Source organism: Lithobates pipiens, unplaced genomic scaffold (assembly GCF_037356315.1).
Source record: "Lithobates pipiens isolate NorthernLeopardFrog02 unplaced genomic scaffold, aLitPip1_a1.2 Scaffold_1, whole genome shotgun sequence".
In the NCBI taxonomy this organism is placed as follows: domain Eukaryota; kingdom Metazoa; phylum Chordata; class Amphibia; order Anura; family Ranidae; genus Lithobates; species Lithobates pipiens.
This window is the reverse complement of record NW_027507685.1, coordinates 16664190-16677058: the sequence shown is the minus strand read 5'-3', so window position 1 is coordinate 16677058 and position 12869 is coordinate 16664190. Positions and strand designations below refer to the sequence as shown.

General features: G+C 45.1%; 1 protein-coding gene across 1 annotated transcript in view; it reads right to left on the bottom strand.

The window, feature by feature from the left end:
* The window catches only part of TMEM164 (transmembrane protein 164), a 96439-nt gene extending 95792 nt beyond the window's left edge, over window positions 1-647 (bottom strand). The window contains exon 1 of the mRNA XM_077479405.1: window positions 212-647. Within this exon, the coding sequence (XP_077335531.1) occupies window positions 212-610 (399 nt within the window). The 5' untranslated portion in view covers window positions 611-647. The remainder of the gene's footprint in view (window positions 1-211) is intronic.
* Window positions 648-12869: the final 12222 nt, after the last annotated feature.

Sequence of the window (12869 nt, the reverse complement as noted above, 5' to 3'; positions counted from 1 at the left end):
GATGTAGAGTGTGTGTATATAAAATGCAGAGTAAATATAAGATGAGGAGGTGTGTGTATTATATATATATATATATAATGTGGAGTAAATATAAGATGAGGAGGTAGAGGTGTGTGTATTATATATATATAAAATGTGGAGTAAATATAAGATAATGAGGAGGAGGAGGAGGAGGAGGAGGAGGATGATGATGATGAGGTTCGATACTGACCTGTAGCATGGTGACCACATGACAAGGGTTTAACAAGTAAATGACAGTCTTGGTGGCGAACTTAAAGCCGACCTCCACCCCAAAGGTGAGGCAGAGCGCCACCAACAACAGGTTCTTGCCCAGACTGTCCGGCCGGTCGCACACAGCGGGTAGCCCGCCTTCCCCGTTCTTGTTGCGGACGATCCTGCTGAGGGAAAGCCCGATCTCCCCCGCGGACACGACGAGCAGCACCAGGCTCTCCACCAGTCGCTGAGTGCTCGGTAAGAAGGAAGCACACTCGGGCCCCCCATTGCCGGCCAGGCTGGGGTCCACCCCTCCATATAACCAGTCCGAATATCGGGACATGCCGCCCTCCCTCAGCACACCCAGCACGGTTCCGCTGCCTTCCTGTTGAAACATCAACTACACGGCCCGGGTACCTCCGACCAGCAGGGAGGAGCGGGGTGGGGGGCGGGGCACTACTTCCAGGCAGAGAGCATCCTCCGCATCCCTTTGTATGTGCACGAGCTGTATGCCTTCCCGCCATTAGGTGGCGCTGTGCCAATTCGTTTAGGATTAGTAGAGCTATGGAGGGCAAAATACAGAGTGGAGGATGTACTAAGGCTGGATAAATTGTGAGCAGTAACCAATCACCATTCATTTTTAAAGCGTAATTTAACAACTTGAAGATATAAGCTGAATGGTTACTATGCCTAGTTCCCTAAGTGCTGTCTGTTTCAACTGTATTTATTCTCACTCATTAAGGTTGTTCATGTTGTTTTAAAGAAAAAAAAATCTATAGAACCACCATGTAAAAGAAAGGATTTCATAGGTACAAGCAAAAGTAAACCCTCTCCAGAACAGTTAAAGATGGAGATATTATAATATTAAGAAGTGTCTTAGCAGGCAGTGTGTGCAGGAGAGGAGCACAAAGGATTTGACAGCAATATGTGCATGAGAGAAGTGCTAAGGGTCTGACAGTGGGCACTATGTAAAGAAGAGTGGAGGGTCTGACAGTGGGCACTATGTAAAGAAGAGTGGAGGGTCTGACAGTGGGCACTATGTAAAGAAAAGTGGAGGGTCTGACAGTGGGCACTATGTTAAGAAGAGTGGAGGGTCTGACAGTGGGCACTATGTAAAGAAAAGTGGAGGGTCTGACAGTGGGCACTATGTAAAGAAGAGTGGAGGGTATGACAGTGGACAATATGTAAAGAAGAGTGCAGGGTATGACAGTGGGCACTATGTAAAGAAGAGTGGAGGGTATGACAGTGGACAATATGTAAAGAAGAGTGGAGGGTCTGACAGTGGGCACTATGTAAAGAAGAGTGGAGGGTCTGACAGTGGGCACTATGTAAAGAAAAGTGGAGGGTCTGACAGTGGGCACTATGTTAAGAAGAGTGGAGGGTCTGACAGTGGGCACTATGTAAAGAAAAGTGGAGGGTCTGACAGTGGGCACTATGTAAAGAAGAGTGGAGGGTATGACAGTGGACAATATGTAAAGAAGAGTGCAGGGTATGACAGTGGGCACTATGTAAAGAAGAGTGGAGGGTATGACAGTGGACAATATGTAAAGAAGAGTGGAAGGGTATGACAGTGGGCACTATGTAAAGAAGAGTGGAGGGTATGACAGTGGGCACTATGTAAAGAAGAGTGGAGGGTATGACAGTGGGCATTATGTAAAGAAGAGTGGAGGTTATGACAGTGGACAATATGTAAAGAAGAGTGGAGGGTATGACAGTGGGCACTATGTAAAGAAGAGTGGAGGGTATGACAGTGGGCACTATGTAAAGAAGAGTGGAGGTTATGACAGTGGACAATATGTAAAGAAGAGTGCAGGGTATGATAGTGGGCACTATGTAAAGAAGAGTGCAGGTTATGACAGTGGGCACTATGTAAAGAAGAGTGGAGGGTATGACAGTGGACAATATGTAAAGAAGAGTGGAGGGTATGACAGTGGGCAATATGTAAAGAAGAGTGGATGGTAAGACAGTGGGCAATATGTAAAGAAGAGTGGATGGTAAGACAGTGGGCAATATGTAAAGAAGAATGGAGGGTATGACAGTGGGCAATATGTAAAGAAGAGTGGAGGGTATGACAGTGGGCAATATGTAAAGAAGAGTGGCGGGTTTGCACTTCGTTAATATGAAAAGAAAAATTGAGGGTATGACAGTGGGTAATATGTAAAGAAAAACTGAGAGTATGACAGAGGGCAATATGTAAAGAAAAATATAGGGTATGACAGTGGGCAATATGTAAAGAAGAGTGGATGGTATGACAGTGGATAATATGTAAAGAAGAGTAGAGAGTATGACAAGGGGCAATATGTAAAGAAGAGTAGAGAGTATGACAGGGGACAATATGTAAAGAAGAGTAGAGAGTATGACAGGGGGCAATATGTAAAGAAGAGTAGAGATGTTGTTGCCCCATGTGACTCTGGAAGCCATCTTGGGTCAAGCAGAGCCTATTTAAGCCTCTGCCCCATGGGTTTGCCATGCTTTATGCATGTGGGTAGCATAGGGAGAGGAACCCCACCTGTTAGGGACAGTACTAATGGCAGGGAAAGGTTCCTGACAAGGAGGGGAAGAGTAGGGTCACATCTATTCTGGATTTTTCCCAACTGGGCTTGAAATTGCCAGGCCATATTCTCCCCCTCTCTAGAAATGCTGTCACTCTGGCTGGAACCCGCTCTGTTCACATTGCTGTAACCGTGAGTGCATCTGGTTGGGCAATCTTCTCACTGGGTCATTGTGAACTGTTGCTGCATTGCTTCAATATAAATTTACTATTACACCTGTGGGGATTATTGACACTGCACCACACACATCTAAATCTGCCCTTAGGCTCCATTCACACCTCAGCAGTCTGCAGTGACAGATTCTGCAGCTTGTTTTTTTTTTTAGCTTTTTTTTTTGTTTTTTGGTGAAGAATTTTTGGAGCAGCATTATTCAACGGGCCTCCCTCCCCTACAAAAACACTCCAAAGAAGTTCATGTACCAAATCTTGGCATAGAGCCAGGAGCGTTTCTGATTTTTGCCACGATTTTAGTGCATTTTGTCACTCGACAATCGCACCAAAATCGCCCCCCCCCCCCCGGTTGGGGTGCCATTAAGAAACTATGGCATCAGAAACGCGTTCCACGCTTTGCCATGATTCTGCCAGCGATCCGGTTTGCTCAGGTGTGAACAGAGACTAAATGAAAATGACCCCTGTGAGAAGAATGGGGAGGGAAAGAAAAATAAGGTATGCAAGGAATAAAAAGCCTGCAATTATCTATAAGTATATGTTTGTATACTGCCACTACAAAACATTTCTAAAGGTTCCTTTGTTGTAATTTTTATGAGGGTGAAGTTCCCCTTTAACAGATTTAATGTGAGCATGGTGAGTGGTGGTGTTCAATATACACGACACAGAATGGATTCTACTTTAACTGGCTTGATAGCAGACAGGCTATAGTGAATGTATAATAAATACCTTTGAAAAGGATGGGGTTGCCTCTAGGTTAGCCTGCTCTCTGTTTGTTCATTGCTGTATCTAGTATATTTCCATAGTTGGGAAATTCAGATCGTTTAGAGTTAAAGCGGGATTCCACCCTAAAGTGGAACCTCCGCTGATCGGATCCCTCCCCCCCTCCGGTGTCACAATTGACACCTTTCAGGGGGGAGGGGGGGTGGAGATACCTGTCAAAGACAGGTATTTACACCCACTTCCGGGCATAGACTCCCGTGGGAGTCTACGCCATTTCCTGTCCTGCCGCGCTGTCTGCTGAGACACACACGGGTCCCAGTGACAGCGCGGAGATTTCCTATTGTGCTGCGCGAGTCGCGCATGCGCAGTAGGGAACCGGGAAGTGAAGCCGATTCGCTTCACTTCCTGATTCCCTCACCTAGAATGGTGGCGGCAGCAGCCGAGGGCTGAGCGATCGATCGCCCTCGGCTGCCGGCATCGCTGGAACCCGGGACAGGTGAGTGTCCATTTATTAAAAGTCAGCAGCTGTAGTATTTATAGCTGCTGGCTTTTAATATTTTTTTTTTTTGGTGGAATCCCTCTTTAAGGACCACAGTTATCAGAAGGGCCTCTATGTGACAGATGAGAGGTTACCTGAAGTTTAGCTAAAAAAATATCTCTATAGTTACATTAATTACCTGTTATCAGCAGCAGGAAGAGGACAACTGCAGGCTGCCCTGTCCTCTTCCTGCTGCTGAGACTCTGGTGCTGTGGGTAGGGTGACCACATTTCCAAATTACTATTCAGGGACGCACCCGCGCCCACCCAAAAAAATATGTTTTTTGATACTTTTTTTGCCAATTTTTTTTAAAATGTGTCAAAATTGTCTGACGTGTCCGCCATAATGTCGCAGTCCTGATAAAAATTGCAGATCACCGCCATTACTAGTAAAAAAAAAAAAAGATAATAAAAAAGCCATAAAACAATCCTGTACTTTGTAAACGCTATAACTTTTGTGCAAACCAATCAATAAACGCTTATTGCGATTCTTTTTTACCAAAAATATGTAGAAGAATACGTATCGGCCTAAACTGAGGAAAAAAATTTTTTTTATATATTTTTGAAGGATATTTATTATAGCAAAAAGTAAACAGTAATGCGTTTTTTTTCCAAATTGTCGCTCTATTTTTGTTTATAGCGCAACAAATAAAAAATGCAGAGGTGATCAAATACCACCAAAAGAAAGCTCTATTTGTGGAAAAACAAAGATGTAAATTTTGTCTGGGAGCCACGTCGCACAACTGCGCAATTGTCAGTTAAAGCAATGGTGAATCGCAAAATGTGCTCTGGTCTTTGTCCAGCAAAATGGTTCGGGGCTTAAGTGGTTAATAATTGAATAGTGACTAAACAAGAATTTCCCAGCAAGTTGCTGTATCACTGTCATGAATGATATTTGCTGCCACATGAACAAACACTAACCTAGTCCTGGAAGTTTGTCTGGCGCAGTGACAGCTCAAAATTCGCAGCCCTCGTGGGCGGGAGGAGGCTCAGGAGGAGAACTGGACTGGAGAAATTGGCCAGGCAATGTGCTCCGCTCCCTTGTAGCGGCTGTGGGCAGCGGGACTAGTCGGGGCGGTGGTGGTGGGTGCCCCTGGGAGTCGGGACTCACTGGCACTGACTGGGCAGCAGTGGACACAGGCTGGATCCTGGTGATTCGGCGCTCTGGTGTGCCTGGCTGGTCTCTCTCTCTGCTGCTGCTAGCTGGAGGAGGAGAAGGAAAGAGGAGGTGGGTGGATCCCAGTGTCAGCCGAGCCAACGTCACTGGTTGCTAGACGTGGGGCGGCCCTAGCCTAGCAATAGCAACCAGTTCTGCAGATGAGTGTGACAGTGACTGTGTAACTATATCAGAGTGGCAGAGGCGGACCGTTTTTTTTTTTTTGTTTTTTTTCATTCCGGGACACGGTATTGTCCCGGAATGAAGGTGCCCGGGTCACGGGACAAAGATCATAATTAAGGGACAATCCCGGGCAATCCGGGACACGTGGTCACACTAGCTGTGGGGGTTAACAGGTTAAGGGAAAGATGGATGGTGCTAAATACAGGGATATTCTTGAGCAAAACCTGTACCACTCTGTGTGTGATTTGAGTCTAGGATAGGGTTCACCTTCCAGCAGGACAATGACCCCAAACACACTGCTAAAGCAACACTTTGGAATGGCCTAGTCCAGTAATGGAGAACCTTGGCACCCCAGATGTTTTGGAACTACATTTCCCATGATGCTCATGCACTCTACATTGTAGTTGAGCATCATGGGAAATGTAGTTTCAAAACATCTGGGGTGCCAAGGTTCGCCATCACCGGCCTAGTCAAAGCCCAGACCTCAATCCAATGGAAAATCTTCAAGATTGCTGTTCACAAGCACAAACCATCCAACTTGAAGGAGCTGGAGCAGTTTTGCAAGGAGTATATAAAGTGAGAAAAAAACGCGCTATCCACAAACAACAAATAAATAATAGCTGCCAGCACCGCAGACTTACTGCAACAAACAAAATGGTGAAATAATAAAAAAGGTGCAGCGCTTAGATTATATACATGACAATTACTATATAATCTTTTACCAATGTAAATAATATAATCAACTTTAATAGTGAAAAAAAACTCCGCATAAATTAACACTATTAATGATTCTATGTTTTAGACAACACTATATCCAAATATACCAAAAAAAAACAAACAAAAAAAAATTGATATACGTATATCCACCAAGGTGAACGTGTTAAAGCGGGAGTCCGCCGGGACTCCGCGTTTTTTTTTTTTTTTTTTAAAAGCCAGCAGCTACAAATACTGCAGCTGCTGACTTTTAAAATAGTGACACTTACCTGTCCAGTGCGCCCGCGATGTCGGCACCCGAAGCCGATCTCTCGATCGTCTCTTGGGTGCTGCCGCCGCCATCTTGGGTATGGGAATCAGGAAATGGAGCCTTTCGGCTTCATTTCCTGGTTCCCTACTGCGCATGCGCGAGTCGCGCTGTGCAATAAGGACGGTCCCCGCTGCCTCTGGGATCTGTGTGTTTCCCAGCAGGCAGCGGGGCACTTGCAGAAAGGGATGGGCACTTGCGGAAAGGGGCGTAATCTACGCCCCTTTCCGCAGAGAGCTATCCCGGAAGTGGGTGCAGATACCTGTACTGTACAGGTATCTGCACCCCCCTCCCCCCTGAAAGGTTCCAATTGTGGCGCCGGAGGGGGGGGGGGTTCCGATGAGCGGAAGGTCCACTTTAGGGTGGACCTCCGCTTTAAGAGTCCATAAGTGAAACAATATGGTGACAAAGTGCAATATCTTGAGAAGTTATAGTGACTTCAGTGAATGCTTTGCAGAAATCCACCACCACTTGAGAAGTTACAAGTTTTGCCAGCAGTTTTTTTTTTTTTTTTTGGTATATTTGGATATAGTTTTGTCTAAAACATAGAATCATTAATAGTGTTAATTTATGCAGAGTTTTTTTTCACTATTAGGCTGGGTTCACACTGCTGCGGGGGGAAATCCGGATGTGATTCGCACCGCAAATCACATCCGATCTCCGTAGCGCTGCGAGTTCAGCCATACAGATAGTATGGCTGAACTCGCAGCGGTCCCGCAGCAAACTCGCACGGGACCCTTTTTTTCGTCCGCAACAGAATCGGATCGCATGGGCGTTCACACCATGCGATCCGATTCTTGTGCGAGTCGGCAGATCGCACTGCGATATGCGATCGGATCTGGGGGTGTCATTAACATATCATTGACACTCCCAGCCGTTCGCATAGGGCAGTGTGAACTGCCGGCGGGAGTCGTGCGATGCGGGAAAACGCCGCGGATTCGCGGCGTTCCCGCATCGCAGCGGTGTGAACCCGGCCTTAAAGTTGATTATATTATTTACATTGGTAAAAGATTATATAGATATTGTCATATATATAATCAAAGCGCTGCACCTTTTTTTATTATTTCACAGTTTTGCAAGGAGGAATGGGCAAAAATCCCAGTGGTAAGATGTGGCAAGCTCATAGAGACTTATACAAAGAGACTTGGAGCTGTGATAGCCGCAAAAGGTGGCTCTACAAAGTATTGACTTTAGGGGGGTGAATAGTAATGCACATTGACGTTTTCTGTTATTTTGTCATATTTGTTGTTTGCTTCACAATAAAAAAAGAAAAAAACACCTTCAAAGTTGTGGGCGTGTTCTGTAAATAAAATGATGCAAATCCTCAAACAATGCATGTTAATTCCAGGTTGTGAGGCAACAAAACACGAAAAATGCCAAGGGGGGTGAATACTTTTGTAAGACACTGGAGATGCATGGCAAGTCTCTAGCAAGAGCAAAGTTGCAGTAGTGAGTCTACAGCAAGAGCTCTGCAAGTCTACAGCATGAAAATTCAGCCACAGTGACCCCTGTGGTGGGATGACTATTGCACAACATAATTGAACCAGAATTTGCAGCAGACTTGCAGAATGTTTGCAAAGAAAGCTGATCTGGAGTCATGCAATGCGGACATGTTGCAATTGTGCAACAAACTTGTGAAGCCTGGCAAGTCTAGCAATAGCTTGGCAAGTCATTTTCAAACTCAAAGCCCAATTGCTTACTATCTGGGAAGTGATATGTACTCCTTGCGACCTCCAGCAAACCATAGGAATAAATGTTGAGCATACGCCATAGGAATAAAAGATGGCCAGGATGCTTTCTTTGCCAAAGGCTTTGTGGTACTGGGGGTCACACAGCAAATATGGGTGGAATGAGGAGAAAGGTAAGTATTTTACCAGGTGGTCTGCATTTAGGGGGATTACACAAAGGACAGCTCAATAAACGTGAAAAGGGACAATTCATACTAGAACCGAATTCCATGCATGTTTCTCGCACCACATGTAAATGCACTCTTCTTGCAAGATGCATTTGGGTGCCATTAATTGTTAATGGTACACCAAATGCATCTCGCAAAAAAAGCGTGCCTGCACTAATTTTTTTTGCTCTGGATCTGAGGGGAAGCTCTGAAATGAGGAGAAACTCTGCTGATTTCTATCGTCCAATTATGTGCAGGCAAAAATGCTGTTTTTATTTTCCTTGCATGTGATTGGGAATTCTTTCCAAAGTGAAGCTTTACCTCATTTACTAAGCTCTAGAGCAAGTGCACCGTATATTTGCCTTTTGTAGATCAACCCCATAGGCTAATATAGGAAGTGCAGTTGCTGTAAATCTAAGGGGTAGATCTGAAATGAGTGGAAGCTCTGCTGATTTTATCATCCAATCATGTGCAAGCTAAAATGCTGTTTTTTATTTTCCTTGCATTCCCCCCCTCCGATCTACAGCAACTTTACTTCCAAGTGCACTTGCAGTGCAAAGTGGATTTGCCTTTTGTAAATAACCCCAATACAGTTGCTTCTACAGGCTGAAAGAAGAAAATGGCGAACGCCTGTATAAGGAACCTTTTTTATGCCTAGTGTGCATGAGGCCTCACTGATCTATGGTTAAGGCCTCATGCACACTGGACGTTTTTTGCAGCTGCTTCTAGGGGTGTCAGACGTTTTTTTTCCCCTGCCTGTAAACTCCCCTGCATGTTAGCTTAAAGAGGAAGTAAACCCTGATGGGTTTACTTCCTCTTTGTCTCCCTGCAAAGGAAAAGCATAATGGGCTACTATGCATCGTATAGTAGCCCATTATGTGTAACTTACCTGACACAGGATGTCACCGCTGTCCCCTGTAGTCCGGAGCGTCCATCTCCTTCCGGGTATCGCTGCTCCGGCCACTCACAGCTCCGGAGCAGCGATGACGTCACTCCCGTGCATGCGCATGGGAGCCGCCACTAACGGCATATCGCCGTTAGCAGTGGCATGCCGCTAACGGCGATAGTGCGCCTGCGCGCCGCTGTCTTTTAGTAAATATCTCCTAGGTGGCCAACCCACATGCGGCTCTTTGCCCGGTTCCGTGCGGCTCTTCCATTACTTACGCTACTGGCTATGAACTTCCTTATTCGAGTCGAGTCGTACGTCATCACGTTCGAATCCGTCGGAGTTTGGTGTGATTGTGTGTGGCCAAGTCCGCTCATTCGGAAAGTCCGTCAGAATTGCAAAACATGCTTCAAATTTTTCGGCCAGAACTCTGCCGTTAGCCATCCGCTCTCATACACACCTCCGCTCACCCCTCACTCTCACTACCCCGCCCCCTTGCTCTGTATTTACGTCAAATGCACACGTGGGCAGTTTTTCAGTAAGAGCAAAATGGCAGGGAAAAAATGCACAGCAAAAGTGTGAGAGTTTATATTTTTTTGTTGAACGTAATGGAAAGCCATTCTGCCTTATATGTCAGGTGTCCTTGTCGCATTTCAAAGCTTCAAACCTTCAGCGCCACTTCAGCTCACTCCATGCTAACATCGACCAGGAATTTCCAAAAGGGACTGAACTTCGCAAGCACAAGTTGGTTACTTTGAAAAGTCAGACAGAAAAGCAGGCAAAGTTTTTCAAAAAACTTACAAAGCACACAGAGACTGTAACGCTTGCATCGTATCAACTGGCTTGGAACATTGCACGGGCCAAAAAGCCATACAATGAAGGGGAGTTTATTAAAAAATGCCTCTGTGACATTGTTGAAATCTTGTCTCCTGAAAACGACAAACTAAAACGAATGGTATCAGACCTCCAACTGTCCCGCCACACTGTTGAGCACAGAATATCAGACATTAACACGTCTATTCAGTCAAAGTTGCACTCTGATCTTCAAGCTTGTGAGTATTTTAGTATCGCATTGGATGAGAGCAAACGTATGTGTGTATAAGGAAGGGATGGGGTGATGTTCATGTGTGCCCATGCGTATGATGTGGCTCTTTGCGGTAACTTGGTAAAAATGTGGCTCTTGGTCTTTGTCTGGTTGGCCACCCCTGGTTTAGGAGATATTTCTCGGACCTACAGGTAAGCCTTAATCTAGGCATACCTGTAGGTCAAAGTGGTTTGTAAGGGTTTACAACCACTTTAAGGGGTTAATTTACTAAAGGAAAATAGACTTTGCACTTTACAGAGTGCAGTTGCCCTCTGCAAGCGCAGGTGCTCCAGAGATTAAGAAATGAGCAGAAGCTCTGATGACTTCCATCATCCAATCATGTGCAAGCAAACATTTCTTTTTTTTCATTTTCCTTGCATGTGATTGGGTATCCTTTGCAAAGTGGAGCCTTGCCTCATTTACTTACTTCTGGAGCAACTGCACTTTGCAAAGTGCAAAGTCTATTTGCCTTTAGTAAATCAACCCCTATGTGTCCATTCACGCACAGGATTTAGCAACGTTTAGCATTGGGGGCTTTTCGAAGCAGTGCAAAAAAAAAAAAAACACTGCCAGTGCATCCAGCAGCAGCGGCCTTTTGGCAGAAAAAGAGCTTGCAGCTTGTTAACGCATCTAAGTGCGTGTTAACGCTAGGTGCGTTTAGTACTTGAGTGTTAATTCATTTCAATGGCCAAAATAAATTTCTATTCTGGCCAATGACATGAATTAACGTCCACAAGATTGATGCCTGTAAACTCGCCTAAACGCGCCTCAGGTTTTTTTTCCCCAAAACACTGCTGTCATGAGGAAAGGCTTTTAGAAGAGTTTCCAAAATATCCTGTGTGCACGAGGTCTTAAAATAATCAGTAACTGCAAAAATATCTTTTAAAACAATAAAAAAAAAAGGTCAGTAGAATGTGACTCGATCTTCTGGCAGCAGATATTATTCTTTTTTGATGAAAAGTCTCTTTTGTAGTTGAAAATGACCATTTAGTGCAACCAGTTTTTTTCGCAGGTATCATCTTTTTATCATTGTCTGTAGACGGAGGGTTTTCCAAAGGGCGCACACTCTGAGAACACTGCTCTGTAACATATTATGGTATGTTGCCATGGCACCATCGGGAGGCTGTGCAGAGCTGTGCTTGCCACAGCTATTATTGGAGATGGAGCTGTAAAGATAAATAAAAGGACAGAGCTGTAAAGAGAAGTGGGAGACAGTGAGACATTTTCTGTCTGGGTTTAACTCAAGTTTTACCTTCAATTTTGTGTTCGTTTCAGCATCACTGCAGCTACAAGCCAGTTTCCTAAGCACCTAAGCTTGACACCTAAGCCAGTTTCAGCTGCTCATTCTGCTCTGATAACATATACATGTTGTAGGGATTTCCTGCACTGTATTGTCTTAATTTGTATATAGCCTTTGTTTCTTAATTACCAGAAGTCTGGATTGTTGGGTAAACACCCTGAAAGAAGGAAGTTTTGAGAAAGAGAAGTGAACACCACATGTAAACATACAAGCGTATGAACTGCATTACTGCAGTACAGTATCCTATCCAGGCCAGAAACAGAGACTGTTAGGCAATTGTTCCTGCGTTCTGGCTATTAAGCAATGTTTTTTTATTGTCAACATTTTGATGAAGTTTAGTCCATCTTTCTCAAGACGTCTTGAGAAAGATGGACTGAGCTTCACTGGAACATTGACAATAAAAACACTGCTATTTATTATTTTCCTGCCCTGCAAGACCTGTGAGTGCCTCCAAACCGGTTTTGGATTTATATTTGTGGGTGAGCACCTGGGCATTTGCTTCAAACATAGAGTGCCCCAGGAGGACGGAAGGATGGACGGGGTAAGCCCAGCACTTACCCCATCTACGTAGCTGGTAGGCGAGCAGGCGGCGTGTCCTATGAGCGGTGTGTCCTACAGGTGGTGACAGCATATCCTAGCGTGATCCTCCTCCCTCCTTCTAGGTGTCCAATAGGATCACCTGTCCTTTCAGCCAATCGGGTGATGGGTCTCAGACCCGCTTCCTGATTGGCCGTAAGGAGGATCAGTGTGGTGATAGCGATAATATATTCGCTATGTCACAAAACTGGGTGGGCTTGGAGGGCTTGTGCCCCGAGCCCACCCTTTTTTGAATCCTCTTGGAGCCTCTGGCTTTAATCACATGCTTAAAAAAAAACACCCCCCTCCCCCAGTGGAATCCATGGTCTGATCTACATGCAGGGGGCTGAAAGCATGGGCCGGGGGAGGGGGGTCTGCACCCGTGCGCCCCAATGGCTGGGCCACCACTGGTGCCGTAGCTAACCTTAGAACTGTTCTATTAATAACTATATATAGTATATACTAGTATAGGTGCACAATTCCACCAGGACCCCTATCAGGCTTTGCTGCTAATATCTATTGGTACATTGAATGCATGTACTGTTATAAATCTTTTCTTATACAAAGCTTGTATTAT